At 55.4% G+C, this 18,349-nt stretch overlaps 1 protein-coding gene across 1 annotated transcript; it reads left to right on the top strand.

The window, feature by feature from the left end:
* The first annotated feature begins 3,558 nt into the window (after window positions 1-3,558).
* Window positions 3,559-17,897, top strand: ALG1 (ALG1 chitobiosyldiphosphodolichol beta-mannosyltransferase). Its single transcript, XM_078872792.1, has 13 exons — window positions 3,559-4,540; window positions 5,985-6,062; window positions 6,974-7,080; window positions 8,060-8,208; window positions 8,488-8,577; window positions 9,072-9,200; window positions 11,697-11,809; window positions 14,027-14,065; window positions 14,517-14,576; window positions 15,020-15,130; window positions 15,900-16,014; window positions 16,757-16,832; window positions 16,998-17,897. Exons 1-13 carry the CDS (start codon window positions 4,300-4,302, stop codon window positions 17,127-17,129), a joined length of 1,440 nt encoding a protein of 479 aa, XP_078728918.1. The 5' UTR covers window positions 3,559-4,299; the 3' UTR covers window positions 17,130-17,897.
* Window positions 17,898-18,349: the final 452 nt, after the last annotated feature.

The following is an 18,349-nucleotide window of genomic DNA, read 5'->3' as shown; positions in this document are numbered from 1 at the left end:
TCCGGTGCGTCACGTGGGAGCAATTAAAGGCCACCACGTGGTCGGCGTAGGGCGCGGTCGGAATCCTTTATGAGAGCGGCAAGCAGATCGCCCCGGTTCACGTGCAAAACATTCGGCCCGACGTTGACGGGCCGAATGTTTAACAACCATGAGCCGATGTGCACCATTGTTCTCTTTTAGCCCCGCTCCCGAGGACCATCATCCTGGCTGCCACAATCAGACAAGCCCCCCCCCTCAACTCGAGGATCACCTTCCTGGCTCCACCCACACCCGTCCTCCTTGGCTCCTCCCCCCTCCTCTTACCCTATATCAGGCATGTCCAAAGTCCGGCCCGCGGGCCAATCACGGCCCGCGGGCAGATTTCATACGGCCCGCAGCTTCGGTCTTATAATGTGTTAGTTATGGCTTGCCAGCTCTGTCAGAATAAATACATCATAAAACTCATGAAAATTTAAGGTATTCTATACAGTTTGTTCAATGTTATCTGATTGAATGAAAGGCAGAATTGCGTTTTAGAGTTGTTCCCGTCTGCCTTGAGTGGCTTATATTTGGTTACATTGTCATTTGAAAAATAAAGGTAATTGTGACAATGAAAATTGTTTTATAACAGTGTGTGTGTTTCCACGTAACTTTTGTGGTTAAAACAATGTCAGAAGGAACTATTGGCCCCCGGGCATCTTCACTTTATCAAATGTGGCCCTATTTGCAAAAAGATTTGGACACCCCTGCCCTATATAATAATAAAGTCCCATCACAAATAGCTCCCACTACAGTTATTTCGCTGTGCCTTTTTACACCTGATGAAGGAAGCTTGTGTTGCCTCCGAAACGTCGTGATTTATTATTTTATTTCTATTATTATTTCTATTATTTTTATAATTTATTAATTGTTCCTTATTTATTTCACCGACGTGACTTTACCGAAAAAACCTAAGAGTATGAATCCTTGCAGTCACGAAAGCTTCAAATCTAAAACAACGTTGGCCCAACGGTTTCCAAACAACGTTGGCTGGGATGTATTTACGAAGCAAAGGACGCGCTTGCATCTCAGCCGGGACTGTCCGGGGACGTCCTTTACGCCCTTTGGTTTTTGGCGACGTCTCATCCACCCCATGGACCATCGACCACGCCAGCTCCGGGCACGCTCCCAGCGGCAGCGGATTTTGGCTCGGCCATCGAACCATGGAACGCTTCTCCTTGATGGGGAAAACATTTATTTTAAGCCGCAGATGCGTGCCAAAAAAGGGCAGAGTCTTAGCTACGACTGTCCCTCGCCCTGAACCACAACCCCTAACCCCATACCCTAATCCTAAACCATAACCTATAACACCTAACCCTTAAGCCCATACCCTAATCCGAAACCGAACCCTAGCCCTAAACCATAACATCTAAACAATAACCCTAACTCAAACCCTAACCGTAACTCATAAATCTTAATCCCAAATACCAAACTCTTACACCGAAATCGTCACCCCGAATCCCAAATCACAACGCCGAGCCTCTAAACCCCCTAACCCTCACCACTAACCCCCGACCTCTTAACCCCTAACTCCGAGATGAAACCCTATTGGAGTGGTGCCCAATAAAATAAAATCAACTGGAATCCCATCAAGTTCTGTGATTGGATTCACATTCTGCTTAACGAGTGATTGAAAACGAATTTCTTTATAAATTGCTTTTCGCGTTTAGTTTGTTGTCCTTCCCCCCCCCGCACCTCCGATTATCCAAGGTTGGCTACGTACGGTGCGAAAGAAGTGCAAAAACATAGGTACATCTTCTTCTTGGTTCTTTCGGTAAAGTCACGTAGAAGGGAAGTAATAAAATAATAAAAAATAAATTAATATGACTTTGAAACCCCCGCCCACCTACGCATTTCCCATAAATATGATAAATTCCTCTTGATATGCAAATTATTTTGTCAAGACGCTCTTCTTCCCCCCTCCAACCCAGCTTAAATATACGCTCCAAGCTTGGTGGTGTTTCATTCTTCACCTGAGGACGGCTGCTTGCGTTGTGGCCGAAACGTCGTGAGAATTATTTTATTATGTTTTATTTTTATTATTTTATTACTTCCCTTCTACGTGACTTTACCGAAAGAACCAAGAAGATGAATCCCTGCAGTCACGGAAGCTTTAAATCGAAATAGGTACATCTTGCCTAATTGTGTTATGATACTGATGATTCCTTGTTCATAGGATTACTCCGGTAAACGTTACTCCCCATGGTCATGTTAATTCGGAATGGGTCTCTCTCTCTCTGTGATCGCGTGAATTTTTTCACCGGTTCCTCCGATTATTCCCTCCCACATTTAGAATCAACAACGCGCCTTTACGGGCCGTCCATAAATGACGTCACGCACCTAGGGGGGGGTCAGACATTTGTGACGATGTGTGACGAGGGGGGGGGGGGGTTGTGAAATGTGACGTCACATCAAAATGCGCAACTTTAAATAAATATAGACAACACGTTCTACTTAATTAAATAGACTTTTTAATAAATGTTTTCTCCTACGGCATCAGAGTGCAACGCCGCATTAAATACGCACTACAATGACAATAGTTTAAAGCGATTTGAAAAATGTTTTAAAAAATTTGGGGGGGGGGCAGAGCTTTGTGACGTCATACTTGAGGGGGGGGTTTGACTTTTTGTGACGCCGTGTGACGATGGAGGGGGGGGTCAAAAATCGTCCAAAATCGCGTGACGTCATTTATGGACGGCCCCTTTGAAAACGTAGCTGCCGAAAGGCACCAAATCATTTGTCCTCGTCACAATTATGGTTGTTGTTGTTGTTTGACTTGCATCCCACTGTGATTTCTGCACACAGCGTTTGTGTACGGTGCTTTTTTCTGCAATGTTTTGCTGTCTTTCCTTGGATTTTCTGTTTGCACTTAGTCACATAGTCACTTTAAGATGTTTTATTGTTCATGTTTTTGTTTTTTGTTTGTTGCCGTTGCACCCGATTCAAGAGCCGAATGGCTCACAGGGCTATACCTAATAAATGAACTTGAACTTGAAAACTTGAAACAATCATTTCGGGCGGGCGGGCGATGGTTGTAACGCGAATTGTCCTGCAGAGGGCAGTGCAGTCCAACTGTGCCAACCTGCGGCTCGGAATCCGCGTACGACTCTTTAAAATTGATTTTGTTGCTTGGGGCCGCGTGATTTTATTCAGGAGCCAACGCGTCTCATTTTAGATTTGAAGCTTTCGTGACTGCAAGGATTCATATGCTTGGGTTTTTTCGGTAAAGTCACGTAGATAAAAAAAATTTAAAGTAAAATAAAATACAAATAAAAAATAAAAATCACGACGTTTCGGAGGGAACACAAGCTTCCGTCTTCAGGTGGAACCGTCACAGCACGATTGCTGTACCTACGTGACTTTACCGAAAAAACCCAAGAAAACGCGTCTCATATTCGCCGCATTGCTTTTGCGGCTCTTGAAGTATTTACTGTCCGTGATGTCCACGTGGATTACACCCCGACGCCTGTATTTTTAAATCGCGTTTTTTTAAATCCCTCCCATCAGCTGGGCGCTCGGGCTCCCGTAGAGAAGGCGGAAGCGGCGGCGTGACACGTGGAGGCGAGCAGTTGATCAGGAAGCAGCAGCAGCAATATAATCAGTATCAGCATTAGCATACCTGTCAACCAATACGGGTTACTCCGTACAGTCTTCTTTTACAGGGGGGGGGTCTTCAGGTCGGGCAAAAAAATGATTGTCAATTTGTTTGTATTTCTTTCTTGTGATGGGATTTTGTAGGGTGAACGTTGAGATTTATAAGCAAGAGTAAAAGCAATAGCGGCAACAGTGTGATCGATAACAGCGGATACAGCAGAATCAACATCCTCATCGGCAGGCTCAGTATCGGCATCAACAGCAGCATCTTCAGCAGCAGCATCATCCTCGCCAGTAGCATCATCATCGCCAGCAGCACCATCAACATCAGAAGCAGCATCAGCAGCAACAGCAGCATCAACATCAGAAGCATCATCATCACCAGCCGCATCATCATCGCCAGTAGCACCATCAACATCAGAAGCAGCATCAACAGCAGCATCAACATCATCACCAGCCGAATCATCATCGCCAGCAGCATCATCATCGCCAGCAGCACCATCAACATCAGAAGCATCAACAGCAGCAGCATCAACAGCAGCAGCATCAACATCAGAAGCATCATCATCGCCAGTAGCATCATCATCACCAGCAGCACCATCAACATCAGAAGCATCATCAGCACCACCAGCATCATCAGCAGGTGGTGGTAGCGGTGCAGAATTCGCTGCTCTCCCTCTCTCGGCAATGGACGGGGGGGTTCATTCCCTCCTCCTCCTCGCAGCGGCGCTGGCGGCGCTGCTGCTGCTGATGGTGGCGGTGTTGGTGTCCGTGGTTCGTGGCGGGTCCCGAGTGGCCGTGGGGCCCGGGTCCCCCCCCCTCGTGTGCGTCCTCGTGCTGGGAGACGTGGGTCGCAGTCCCCGCATGACCTACCACGCGCTCTCCCTAGCGGAGCACGGCTTCCAGGTTCGGCTACTCGGCTACAGAGGTGACGACGAGTTTGCGTCTCTGTTTAAGCAAGAGCGGGGGGAGTGGGGGGGGGTACCGGATTAAAAAAACGCGAAGCTTTTACACCATTGGAACCTCATTTGCCAGTAAAAAAAATATATGATAATTGTTTTTTTTCAATGGTGTAAATGCTTACCCCGAGCTCTCATACTCTGATGGTGCATTGTCTTTGAGTTGTGCGCCTTTTGGCGTCATCTGGACCAACCCATGTGAGACGAGGCTCTAAGGAAAGCTGTCTCGGGTGTGGACCAATCAACTTCAAGGACAGTGCATACATTATCAGAGTTATGTTTTTTGTTTGCATTATGACTGCAGGTATTGTGGTCAATGCAAACATGACTCCTTGTAAAAAAAGGTGTCAGTTTTGTTGCCAGATAGAAGGGTAAAAAAAAACAATTAGACGCGAAGTTGTCAACCCATGCGGTTTACCCCCCCCCCCCCCCCCCCGTATTCTTGTACAGGGAAATTTAATTTTCAGGTCATTGCGGTGTACGGCCGTTTCAATACGGGCAACACATACTATTTGTTTGTGTATTTGTTTGTGTTTCTCCCTTGTGATGGGACTTTGTAGGATAAACGTTGAGGTTTATATGGGACAGGGAGTGACCAATAAGGTCCGAATTGGTCTGTAGTAAGGTAGGCACTGATAATAAGCGGTTGACAGATGTTTGAGACGCACCCCAAATCTTGCCCGGTCTGTCAAAGTCCTAGACATTTTGGTCTCGCACAACAACAACCGCCCTTCGCCACTTCTAAATTAAAATCGTGGAGATTGAGGCCATCACGTGGAAGTGTGGAAGGCTCGCTGCTTGCAACGAGGTCACACGGTACAGACCCAGGTGCCATCATCGGGTTGTCCGAGTTGACTGCCAGACGCACCAGCCGTGGCACGCCCCACTCGTCACCCCGGTGCGCGCGCGCACACAAAGACAAAGATCCCCCGTGTAGCCTTCACAGACTGTCGGGGCAAGTGCTGTTAGCGAGTAGCACCTATGAAGGCCGGCACGGCACATCAGGGGGTGGGTGGCCAGCACCACACCCGGCCGCCGCCGCCGTTTTGTCTCCCACAGCGGCGATGTTTACACACCGCACCGGGTACTCATTTGATGATGAGTCGACCTAGGGGATTCCCAGGCCCGGTTCAGTACACACACTTCTACCCTCACCTGCGCACACTCGCGTTTACACACCCAGGTGTCAGGTTGATTTTGGTTAACCGGGTGAGAACTCCGGAGACCAGGATGAGTCTCCGTTGCAGAGTGACCTTGATCGCCATTGTGCCACTATGTATTGTCCCACTTATTGTTTTGCCAAATTTTAAAATGACCCGTTAATCACTCGATTTGGGATTTTGCGTGGCATTTTTTTAAAATTGCTACGCACAATGACCCTGAGTTTGCTTGTCACGTGTCTGCGTCTCCCAGGAGCCAAGCCTGCCCAGCATCTCCTGGAGAATGAGCGAATCAGCATTGTCTACCTGCGCGAGAGGATGGGTTTCCCAGGTGTGTGAGGGAGCGGTGGTGCAGCGGTTAGGCTACTCTGCGCTACGAACCCGGGCACCCGAGTTCGATTCCCGCTCACGGCCAACACCGGTGACGATTATATTATCTGAACCGGTTCTGGGCCTCCCCTAGGTCGACTCGGCCTCAAACGAGTACCTGGTGCGACGTGTAAAAGCATCGCCGCTGGGGATACAAACGCAGCCTGGCGTGGCGTTGGCCATCCACCCCCCTCGTGTGCCGTGCTGGCCTTCATAGGTGCTCGCTAACAGCACTTGCCCCAACAGTCTGTTAAGGCTATACGGGGGATCTTTGTTTTTTTTCTCTTTGTAGACACGCATCTGTCTGTATGTAGGTGGCGGGGCAGTAGTGGCTCAGCGATTGGCGCGTTGCGCTACGAACACGCCGGCGACCCGAGTTCACTTCCCATTAACGGCCACCAACACCAGTGTGACGATTATCTAAACCGGTCCTGGGCCTCCCCTAGGTTGATGGCGGTACAGCATAGCTCTCTGACATTTAGGTCTTTTGCTTTCTGAAGAAGCTCCAAGTACGTGGAGCGGAAACGTCGGACATTGTGGTGCCAAATGGCACACGGTGACGACCGCACTATTGTTGTTGACGTTATGGTTCTTCTTGGTTCTTTCGGTAAAGTCACGTAGAAGGGAAGTAATAAAATAATGAAAATTAAACATAATAAAATAATTATCACGACGTTTCGGCCACAACGCAAGCAGCCGTCCTCAGGTGAAGAACAGGTCTGTGTTTTATTTTTATTATTTAATTATGTTTGATTTTTTATTATTTTATTATTTCCCTTCTACGTGACTTTACCGAAAGAACCAAGAAGATAAATCCCTGCAGTCACGAAAGCTTGAAATCGACGTTGTGGTTGTTGTGGTTGTTGTTGCTAGTTGGACCCCGCCTGCTGCGCTACGTCAGCAAGGTCCTGCTCCAGGCCCTGCAGCTGGCGTGCACCCTGCTGCTGCACGAACCACGGCCCCAGTGGCTCCTGCTGCAGGTGAAGCAGTTTTATAGCTCATTGGATTCCTCCAGTAAAAAAATATTGGTTGCGGTCTTGGGTTTCCCCGAGGTCGACTCGGCCTTAAATGAGTACAGTACCTGGTTCGGTGTGCGAGCAGCCGAACCGAGGAGACGCAGGCTGGCCACGCGACCTCCCCGTGCGCCGTGCCGGCCTTAATAGGTGCTCGCTAACAGCACTTTGACAGGCAGTCGGCACAGGTGTGTGTGGTGGGGAGGAGGAGGTGGACCTGTGGCACAGAGGCCAGACCGTCAGGCCCGGCACCGCCGAGGGTCTGGGTTCGAATCCGGGTTTAAGTCAACCCGTGATGAAGCCAGAGTTGTCGATTTTTTGTTTAACCAGGGCAAGAACTCAAAAGAGACCGGGACAGGAGCCCCATTTGCAAGGGTGACCTGGGTCACCGCTGACGACACGAAAAAAAACGTCCCTTGATTTGGCGAAATGAGAATTAAGTAGATGGTTTTCACGGTCACGGGACGAACATTACTCTCCGTAGCAGGCCAAGTGACAAAGTGTCGCACTGCCTCGTGTGTGTCGTGTGATGGCCATGCTGCTGTTGCTGTTACCGCATCTGCTGCTTCAACTGTTGCGGTGGCGAGATGTTGCCGGAGGTCGTGGGTTCGATCCCAACCCCCGACGCCTGTATATTTGGAGTTTGCATGATCTCCCCGTGGTGGCGGGGATTTTTCCCCAGGGTCCTCCGGTTTTTCCCTCCACGTTGAGAATCAACATGCGTCTAAGAGTATTTGGCTGTTGTAAATGTCCACGCGATAAGCCACTTCGTTGAACTGTCATTTGTGGCCGGGTCAAAGAGCTACGTAGCTCAGTGGGGCTTTACCTGGTCAAATTATAGTTTAGTCGTTAAGTTTAAATAGTTTAGTTTGCGGTATGTGTGTGTCTGCTGCCGTTTCACGGGTGATATTTTCACCGACGCCGTCCCCTCTTCACCTTCTCCCAGAATCCCCCGGGGCTGCCGGCCATGGCGGTGTCGTGGTTCTGCTGTCGAGTGCGTGGTGCCCGCCTTGCCGTCGACTGGCACAACTACGGCTATACCATCATGGGGCTGAGCTTGGGGGGGGAGCACCCCCTCGTGCGGGTGGCGAGATGGTACGATCCGCTACAAACGCCAAAGAAAAATCGCGCGTGGGCCGTGGATTCTTGTTAGCGCTTTCAAAAACGTGTCCTTGGAAGTGTTTTAACCGTCAATAACATCGGCTTTGTGTAATGCGTTCAGCCACACGAGATGACGTCTCGTGCGATGACACCATCGGTTGGCGCAGAGAGACGACGCTTCCTTTGAGCGCTGTTTTTTTTTTTAAACCTATTGATCACTTTTGGCTTGCCCACGCCCCCCGCCTGCCCATGCCCCCCCCCCCCCCCCCCCAGGTACGAGGGCCGTGCGGGGCGGCTGGCCGATGCGCACCTCTGCGTGACCTCCGCAATGCGGCACGACTTGGAGAAGACGTGGGGCGTGCGGTGAGTGCCGCTTGCCCACCGCCTCCATCTCACACATACAAAGACAAAGATTCCCCATATAGCCTTGACAGACTGTTGGGGCAAGTGCTGTTAGCGAGCACCTACGAAGGCCGGAACGGTACACGAGGAGGTGGGTGGCCAGCACCACGCCCGACCGCCTTTGTCTCCCCAGTGGCAATATTTACACCTTACCAGGTACTCATTTGAGGCTGAGTCGACCTAGGGGAGGCCCGGGACCGGTTCAGATAATCGCCACCGGTGTTGGCCGTGAGCGGGAATCGAACCCGGGTCGCCAGGTTCATAGCGCAGCGTGGCATTAACCGCTACACCACCGCTCCCCCACACACACGTCTACACACACACACACACGTACCGCCACGCACCCACAACCGCGCACATACCGCACGCGCAACACGTGCCGCCTCCATCGCACACCGCACGCGAGCGCACGCTGTGACCGCCCCTCCCCGCCCCGCGTGGCGTGCGGTGCGCAGGGCGGTGGCGCTGCACGACCGCCCTGCGGAGGCCTTCCGCGAGACGGCGCTGCACGAACAGCACGAGCTGCTCACCCGCCTGGGCCTGCAGCACGCCGCCTTCGCACCCTCCTCCTCCTCCTCCTCACAGTAACACACTCACCTCCTCACCTCCTCCTCCTCACCTCCCCCTCACTCACTTCCTCACCTCCTCCTCCTCACAGTAACACGCTCACCTCCTCACTCACCTCCTCCTCCTCCTCCTCACAGTAACACACTCACCTCCTCACCTCCTCCTCCTCACCTCCTCCTCACCTCCTCCTCCTCACTTCCTCACCTCCTCCTCCTCACAGTAACACGCTCACCTCCTCACCTCCTCCTCACCTCCTCACTTCCTCCTCCTCCTCACTTCCTCTTCACTTCCTCCTCCTCCTCACCTCCTCCTCCTCACTCACCTCCTCCTCACCTTCTCCTCCTCACCTCCTCCTCACCCACCCACCCACCTCACTCACCCACCCACCCACTTCACTCTCCCACCCCCACCTCCCCCGCACTCACTCCCTCCTCCTCACTCACCTCCTCCCTCCCTCTACTCCCCCGCACTAACTCCCCTATCCACTCTCGACTCGTGGTCACGCCAAAACGCAGCGAGGCGGCACAACGGGGAGCACAGCTGGTGCATCCGCCGGTCATCTGAGCAGGTCAACGCATGCCACCGGGGTCTGCCCCGTGACCTCCAGAGAGGCTTCGACACTTGGACGTGGCCTCAAAGTGCACTTAGCCTGGCACAAGCACCGTGGTGACGTCACCGCCACTTGGCGGTGGTGCGCGTGCGGTGGTCGGCGCTACGAACCCGGCGAGCCGAGTTCGGTTCCCGCTCACGGCCACCAACGCCAGTGACGAAAATCTGAACTGGTCCTGGGCCTCCTCTAGGTCGACTTAGCCTCAAATGAGTACCTGGCGCGACGTGTAAACATCGCCGCTGGGAAGACAAAGGCGGCCGGGTGTGGCGTAAAGCCACCCAGCCCCTCCGCTTCGTAGGTGCTGCTCGTGGACAGCACTTGCCCCAACAGTCTGCGAAGGCTATACGGGGGATCTTTGCCTTTGTGAGCCCTTGTGATCCCCCCGCCCCCCGAGGCGCCCCCTCCCCCCACGCCACGTCTTTGATGAGAGAGCCCGGGCAGCCCTAACGAGCGTGGCCCCCCCCCCCGCTCGCCGCCGTGACTCACTCGCTCGTTATCGCTCCTCGCCAACCCCAGACACCTTTGCTCGCGATCAATCATTCAGTGGTGACGGGCGCGTGTGGTGAGCGGTGACCGTGGCAAGGCTGGTGGGTGGTGAGTGTGGTGAGCGGTGAGTGTGGTGAGTGGTGAGTGTAGAACGTGGTGAGTGATGAGTGTGGAACGTGGTGAGTGGTGAGTGTGGAACGTGGTGAGTGGTGAGTGTGGAACGTGGTGAGTGGTGAGTGGTGAGTGTGGAACGTGGTGAGTGGTGAGTGTGGAACGTGGTGAGTGGTGATAGTGGCGGGTGGTGAGTGGTGACTGGCGGGTGGTGAGTGGTGACCGTTGAACGTGGTGAGTGGTGAGTGGTGAGTGTGGAACGTGGTGAGTGGTGACTGTGGTGGGTGGTGAGTGGTGAGTGGTGACTGTGGTGAGTGGTAAGTGGTGAGTGTGGAACGTGGTGAGTGGTGACTGTGGTGAGTGGTGATTGTGGTGAGTGGTGACTGTGGTGACTGTGGTGGGTGGTGAGTGGTGAGTGTGGAACGTGGTGAGTGGTGAGTGTGGAACGTGGTGAGTGGTGACTGTGGTGAGTGGTGACTGTGGAACGTGGTGAGTGGTGACTGTGGAACGTGGTGAGTGGTGATTGTGGAACGTGGTGAGTGGTGACTGTGGTGGGTGGTGAGTGGTGATTGTGGAACGTGGTGAGTGGTGACTGTGGAACGTGGTGAGTGGTGATTGTGGAACGTGGTGAGTGGTGACTGTGGTGGGTGGTGAGTGGTGATTGTGGAACGTGGTGAGTGGTGACTGTGGTGGGTGGTGAGTGGTGATTGTGGAACGTGGTGAGTGGTGACTGTGGTGAGTGGTGAGTGATGACTGTGGAACGTGGTGAGTGGTGACTGTGGTGAGTGGTGAGTGATGACTGTGGAACGTGGTGAGTGGTGACTGTGGTGGGTGGTGAGTGGTGATTGTGGAACGTGGTGAGTGGTGACTGTGGTGAGTGGTGAGTGATGACTGTGGAACGTGGTGAGTGGTGACTGTGGTGAGTGGTGATTGTGGTGACTGTGGTGGGTGGTGAGTGGTGACTGTGGAACGTGGTGAGTGATGACTGTGGAACGTGGTGAGTGGTGATTGTGGTGACTGTGGTGGGTGGTGAGTGGTGACTGTGGAACGTGGTGAGTGGTGACTGTGGTGAGTGGTGATTGTGGTGACTGTGGAACGTGGTGAGTGGTGACTGTGGTGAGTGGTGAGTGGTGATTGTGGTGACTGTGGTGGGTGGTGAGTGGTGACTGTGGAACGTGGTGAGTGGTGACTGTGGTGAGTGGTGAGTGGTGACTGTGGTGAGTGGTGAGTGGTGACTGTGGTGAGTGGTGAGTGGTGATTGTGGAACGTGGTGAGTGGTGACCGGCGGTTGCTGTGTGCATGGCAGGATGCGGAGTGAGCCTGGCGTGGAGCTGACTGCACTCACCGAGCGCAGCGTGGACGGCACACGGCGCCTCCCTGATGGCCCGGCGCTCCTCGTTAGCAGCACCAGCTGGACCGGCATGTACCACGCACCGCCTGGCCATCCTAGCCACGCCAGTCCAATCCCAGCCACGCCAGCCCAATCCTAGCCACGCCAGCCCAATCCTAGCCACGCCAGCCCAATCCTAGCCACGCCAGCCCAATCGTAGCCACGCCAGTCCAATCCCAGCCACGCCAGCCCAATCCTAGCCACGCCAGCCCAATCCTAGCCACGCCAGCCCAATCGTAGCCACGCCAGTCCAATCCCAGCCACGCCAGCCCAATCCTAGTCACGCCAGTCCAATCCTAGCCACGCCAGCCCAATCCTAGCCACGCCAGCCCAATCCTAGCCACGCCAGTCCAATCCTAGCCACGCCAGCCCAATCCTAGCCACACCAGCCCAATCGTAGCCACGCCAGCCCAATCGTAGCCACGCCAGCCCAATCCTAGCCACGCCAGTCCAATCCTAGCCACGCCAGCCCAATCCTAGCCACACCAGCCCAATCGTAGCCACGCCAGTCCAATCCCAGCCACGCCAGCCCAATCCTAGCCACGCCAGCCCAATCCTAGCCACACCAGCCCAATCGTAGCCACGCCAGTCCAATCGTAGCCACGCCAGCCCAATCCCAGCCACGCCAGTCCAATCGTAGCCACGCCAGCCCAATCCTAGCCACACCAGCCCAATCGTAGCCACGCCAGCCCAATCCCAGCCACGCCAGTCCAATCGTAGCCACGCCAGCCCAATCCTAGCCACGCCAGCCCAATCCCAGCCACGCCAGCCCAATCGTAGCCACGCCAGTCCAATCGTAGCCACGCCAGTCCAATCGTAGCCACGCCAGTCCAATCATAGCCACGCCAGTCCAATCGTAGCCACGCCAGCCCAATCCCAGCCACGCCAGCCCAATCGTAGCCACGCCAGTCCAATCGTAGCCACGCCAGTCCAATCGTAGCCACGCCAGTCCAATCGTAGCCACGCCAGTCCAATCGTAGCCACGCCAGCCCAATCCCAGCCACGCCAGCCCAATCGTAGCCACGCCAGTCCAATCGTAGCCACGTCAGTCCAATCGTAGCCACGCCAGTCCAATCGTAGCCACGCCAGCCCAATCGTAGCCACGCCAGCCCAATCCCAGCCACGCCAGCCCAATCGTAGCCACGCCAGCCCAACCGTAGCCACGCCAGCCCAATCCCAGCCACGCCAGCCCAATCGTAGCCACGCCAGTCCAATCGTAGCCACGCCAGCCCAATCGTAGCCACACCAGTCCAATCGTAGCCACGCCAGCCCAATCCCAGCCACGCCAGTCCAATCGTAGCCACGCCAGCCCAATCGTAGCCACAACAGCCCAATCGTAGCCACGCCAGCCCAATCCCAGCCACGCCAGCCCAATCGTAGCCACGCCAGTCCAATCGTAGCCACGCCAGCCCAATCCCAGCCACGCCAGCCCAATCGTAGCCACGCCAGCCCAATCGTAGCCACGCCAGTCCAATCGTAGCCACGCCAGCCCAATCCCAGCCACGCCAGCCCAATCCCAGCCACGCCAGTCCAATCGTAGCCACGCCAGCCCAATCCCAGCCACGCCAGTCCAATCGTAGCCACGCCAGCCCAATCCCAGCCACGCCAGTCCAATCGTAGCCACGCCAGTCCAATCGTAGCCACGCCAGTCCAATCCCAGCCACGCCAGCCCAATCCTAGCCACGCCAGCCCGGTCACGCACCGCTATCGTGTAGACACAAATGCTCTCGACCACACAAGCCAATGCTGCTAACCACACGGGCCAGGGTTAGGTGCTAGCAAACAACCCTTGCCCCAGCAGTCTGTGAAGGCTCTACGGTGGGGGGAAGGCGGGGGAGACCTTTGTGTTGAGCCTGAATGTTTTTCATGCCGATTGCGCCGCTGTTGGCGTCGGACAAAGATCCCCCGTATAGCCTTAACAGACTGTTGGCGCAAGTGCTGTTAGCGAGCACCAATGAAGGCCATTGCCCGAAACGTTGCCTGGTGTACACGTTTCCTTTTAGAGGCCACACAGTGGTGTTGACGAACGTGTTTAAATACGAACCGGGCCTCGTGTCATCGCGGACTGTGCAGTTTTCGACTTTGAAAAAAAAAAAAATCCCGAGCAAAAACTCCAAACTCTCGGGGCCTGGAAGCGAACGCCTAGGTGTGGTTGCGGTAACGAGGAGTGACGCTCGCTCTCTCTCTCTCTCGTTGTCGTCGTTGCGATGTTGCCGTTTTGATCCACGCCGCCTTCGATCGCGCAGAGGATGAAGATTTCTCCATCCTGCTCGAAGCGCTGGAAGGTAAGGCCTGGGAACGCACACACACGTGCACACACACGTGCACACACACGTGCACACACACGTGCACACACACGTGCACACACACGTGCACACACACGTGCACACACACGTGCACGCGCACGCTCGCAAAGACCCTTCCCACCGTATCGCCTGCAACTGACTGTTGGGGCAAGTGCTGTTAGCGAGTAGCACCTATGAAGGCCGGCACGGCACACGATGGGGTGGGTGGCCAGCACCACGCCCGACCGCCGCCGCCGCCGTTTTGTCAGTGATGATGTGTTTAGGCCACACCTGGCACTAATTTGAGGCCGAGCCGCCCTAGGGGAGGCCCAGGACCGGTTCAAACCACTGTGCCACTGCTCCCCTTACACACCTGCAGCCCTTTTTGCCGATCCACCGTTGGATGGAGAGCGTTTGGGAATCTGATTTTTGTTTTCTGTCCACCACACAGACTACGATCGCAGGAAGTCGGAAGGGACGCCCCTTCCCGCGCTGCTCTGTGTCATCACAGGTGCGTCCGCCAACCCCCCCCACCCACCCCCCCCCCACCCACCCCCCACCCCCATCCCACACCCCCGAACCCCCGCCGTCTTGGCACGGGTCCAGGAAGCAAGTGTCAAAATTGATAAAAATGAGAGCAATAATTCGCACCTCCGATTGGCGCGGTTGGCCGCTAACGTTACGAAGCAAGTTCTCCCTGCACCGAGTAGATCGGAGTTGTTGACTGCAAGGTTCGCAGGTCACTGGCGCCCCCCCCCCCGACCCCACCCCCGACAGCGCACGAACGTGCAAACTCCCCCATCGTGCCGTCAAACCCGATCGCTTCAAACGCGCGGCGGCCCCTCTTGTCGAAAATCGGTGAGCACCGGAGTGGAGACTTGGCCCAACAGCACGCTGAAGGCCGTGTGGGTTGGGGCCGTTTGTCTGCGTGCGTGCGTGCGTGTGGCGGTGCAGGCCGCGGGCCGCTCAAGAGCCGCTACGAGGCTGAGATGGCATCTCTCCACCTGCGCCACGTCTCGTTCTGCACGCCCTGGCTCCAGGCCGAGGACTACCCCCGGCTGCTCGGTGAGAGGCCTGCTGCTGCTGCTGCTACTGCTGCTGCTGCTGCTCCTGCTGCTGCTCCTGCTGCTGCTGCTGCTGCTGCTGCTGCTCCTGCTGCTCCTGCTGCTGCTGCTGCACCGCGCCTGGCACTAGCCGTAGGCTCGCCGGCAGGGGGGGGCGGTGGTTGAGGCAGTGGTGATGGGGGTGGTGCTATTGTTGTTGCCAGGAGAGTGGTGGTTTGTGATGGTGGGACCCAGATGGTGGCGGTGTTTAGTCTGACATGGTGACGTCGGCGCCACTTAGTGGGGAACGGCGATTATCATTGTGTAGCGGTGAGTGCAGCGGTGAGTAGCGGTGAGTAGCGGTGAGTGTAGCGGAGCGGTGAGTGTAGCGGTGAGTGTAGCGGAGTGGTGAGTGTAGCGGAGTGGTGAGTGTAGCGGTGAGTGTAGCGGAGCGGTGAGTGTAGTGGTGGTGTAGCGGTGAGTGTAGCGGTGAGTGCACAACGCTCCGAAGCTGGCGACCGCAGTTCGACTCCCGCTCACCGCCAACACCAGTGACGATTATCTGAACCGGTCCTGGGTCTCTCCTAGGTCGACTCGGCCTCAAATAAGTACCCGGTGCGGTGTGTAAACATCGCCACTGGGGAGACAAAGGCGGGCCGGGCGTGGTTGCTGGCCACCCGCACCCCCCTCGTGTGCCGTGCCGGCCTTCATAGGTGCTGCTCGCCAACAGCACTTGCCCCGACAGTCTGTTAAGGCTATGCGGGGGACCTTTGTGTGTGTATGACACGTAGGGGCGGCTGACCTCGGGGTGTGCCTGCACAAGTCTTCGAGTGGGCTCGACCTGCCCATGAAGGTGGTGGACATGTTTGGCTGCTGCCTGCCCGTGTGTGCCGTCTCCTTCCCGTGGTGAGCCGCATGCGGGGAGCGGCCCTTCAGTGCGGCCCACACAGCCTGTTGGGGCAAGGCCTGCGAGTGGGCGAGTAGCACCCTGTCTATGCAGGGCAAGCATGGTGTGCTTGCTGGTGGCGGGTGTGTGTGTGTGTGGCGGGGTGTGTGGCGGGGTGTGTGGCGGGATGTGTGGCGGGGTGTGTGGTGGGGTGTGTGGTGGGGTGTGTGGTGGGGTGTGTGGTGGGGTGTGTGGTGGGGTGGGTTGTGGGGTGGGTTGTGGGGTGTGTTGAGGGGTGGCATTTTGGGGGGGGAAGGGGGTGGGAGGGGGGTGTGGGGGAAGGGAAATACACCACACCTGGCTACCTTTGTCTCCGCAGTGGTGATGTTTTACACTGCGTTAGTATCTCCGATTAGCATGGCTGGCTGCGTACAACTCGCTTAAGGCCGTCAGCCTAAGGGGGGCCCGGACCAGTTCAGAGGTTCCTCACTGATGTTGTCCTCAAGTGGGAATTTAACGCTGGCTACTGGGTTCTTAGTGCAGTGTGCCCATCCACTGTGCCACTTCTCTCCCATGGTTTGTATCCATTGTGTTGTGGGTCACGCCATTACCTCCCACGACTGCCGAGGAGGAACCGACCTAACGGTGGAAGGGGGAGCAGCCAACAGTTGCCCGAGCTCTGCGCTTCTCTATACATCAAGATGTTTTTCGGCCAATTGCTGACAGGCTTTAATCCTCTGCTTGTGTGCGCGCCGGTGGCAGCCTGCACGAGCTGGTGCAGCACGGGGAGAACGGACTCGTCTTCTCGAACTCGCGGGAACTCGCCCAGCAGCTGGAGGTGACTCGCGGCAACCACTGGGGGGGGGGGCCCTCTGTTCCACTCGCACGGCACGCCCCAGAGGCCTTTGCCAAGTGGCCCCCAGGCAGCACACGTACGCTGCTCGGTGTCCTCTCTTGAGGTTACACACAAGGGGATCTTTGTCTTCGTGTCGCTTGTGTGCAGATGCTGTTGGCTGGGCCTGCCGACCAACGGCACCAGCTGGCTCGTTTCCGCGCCCGCCTGCGCGTCTGGCAGCAGCAGCGGTGGCGCGAGAACTGGACGCGGGTGGTCCTGCCCGTGCTGCTGGCGCCGTGATCGCCGTTCCGGCTGTGCTAGGTTCCGGCCACGCCGCATTCGGGAACACCACTGCCGAGCCTGCCAAAGTCCAGCACCGTCTTTCCATCGCACCGCCGAGTTTATTCCAGGGGTGCTGCGGACGACTGGCATGCAAGGAGGGTCATGTCGTGGCCTCAAGACCGGAGAAGTTGGATTGGGTCCACTGGCGATGTCCGATGGGCCAATGACAACTGACGGAGCAGCGAGAGTGAAATGGAACTGGCAAAGTTGGGGGTCGCCGTGATGGGAGTAGGATTGTGCCTAATGGCTTTCCCACATTTTTGGGGTCATTGCCGCTGGGTGTTTTTATCAGGATGCTCAATGGGGACCCGTTTGTGATGAGTCACGTCTACACCTGCGGGCCGTTTCCTCTTCCGGTTTTCGTGGTACATCAGGTGTTGACCGTTAATGCGTAAACACGTTTGTTTACGGTTGTCAATATTGTGTTCCTGCACGAAATGGGGTTCGGGTTCTAAAGGAGGGCCCCTCATACCTCCAACAGCCAGCAGCAGCCAATCCGTGATCGCTGACCCGGCCACACGCCGCTGATGAGAAGGAGACGTTGAAACCCGCCCAAGACTTTAAACAAATGCCGATGGAATATTGGTGCCCATTGATGGACTATGATTGTGGTGGAACCACCCCATGTTGTTTATAAATACTGTACAGTAGCCATGATGTTGTTACACTATTGTAAAATACAGCAGAATGTGAACCTTGGGACGTTGAGTGTCCAACTACAAGTCTTCCTGCAAGCTCTTCGTGATGGTCGAGGCGAGGCCTAGACCCCACGCATCCAACCCCCATATCGTTTGGGACCGAGTCAAGCCAGTCAGACCATCGTCTGACCTGGGCCACTTAATTTGTTAAATGGAAAAGCGTGAATAAGGGAAGGCTTTCCACTCAAAGACGTTTCTCGTCTGGGAAACCAAACCCACCTCGTGGCACATATGCCCATTAACTCCATGGTGCCTGTGTAGTGGGTTCGAATTAGGTGCACACACACGCAGCTTGGAGGCAACATTATTATATGGTAAGTAATATAACACTGTACATGAGGTGGTGACCACCTTCCTCAACTCACTAACACTGGAACACGACACAGACTGGACCAGGTAGGCGACGGCCTGCCTGGCCCAGGACGACGACCCGGGACTTGAGGACCGATGTCTTTACTTCGGAGTTCAACAGCCCCACTC

Source organism: Lampetra fluviatilis, chromosome 35, assembly GCF_964198595.1.
Source record: "Lampetra fluviatilis chromosome 35, kcLamFluv1.1, whole genome shotgun sequence".
Taxonomy (NCBI): domain Eukaryota; kingdom Metazoa; phylum Chordata; class Hyperoartia; order Petromyzontiformes; family Petromyzontidae; genus Lampetra; species Lampetra fluviatilis.
Note: the sequence above shows the minus strand (reverse complement) of the source record. Positions and strands in the feature narration are given on the sequence as shown.

Coding starts and splice junctions, on each gene's coding strand:
- ALG1 (XM_078872792.1), top strand. CDS start 4,300: ATGGACGGGGGGGTTCATTCCCTCCTCCTCCTCGCAGCGGCGCTGGCG. Junction 8,578..9,071: donor GAGAAGACGTGGGGCGTGCG/GTGAGTGCCGCT, acceptor TGCGGTGCGCAG/GGCGGTGGCGCTGCACGACC. Junction 9,201..11,696: donor TCCTCCTCCTCCTCCTCACA/GTAACACACTCA, acceptor TGTGCATGGCAG/GATGCGGAGTGAGCCTGGCG.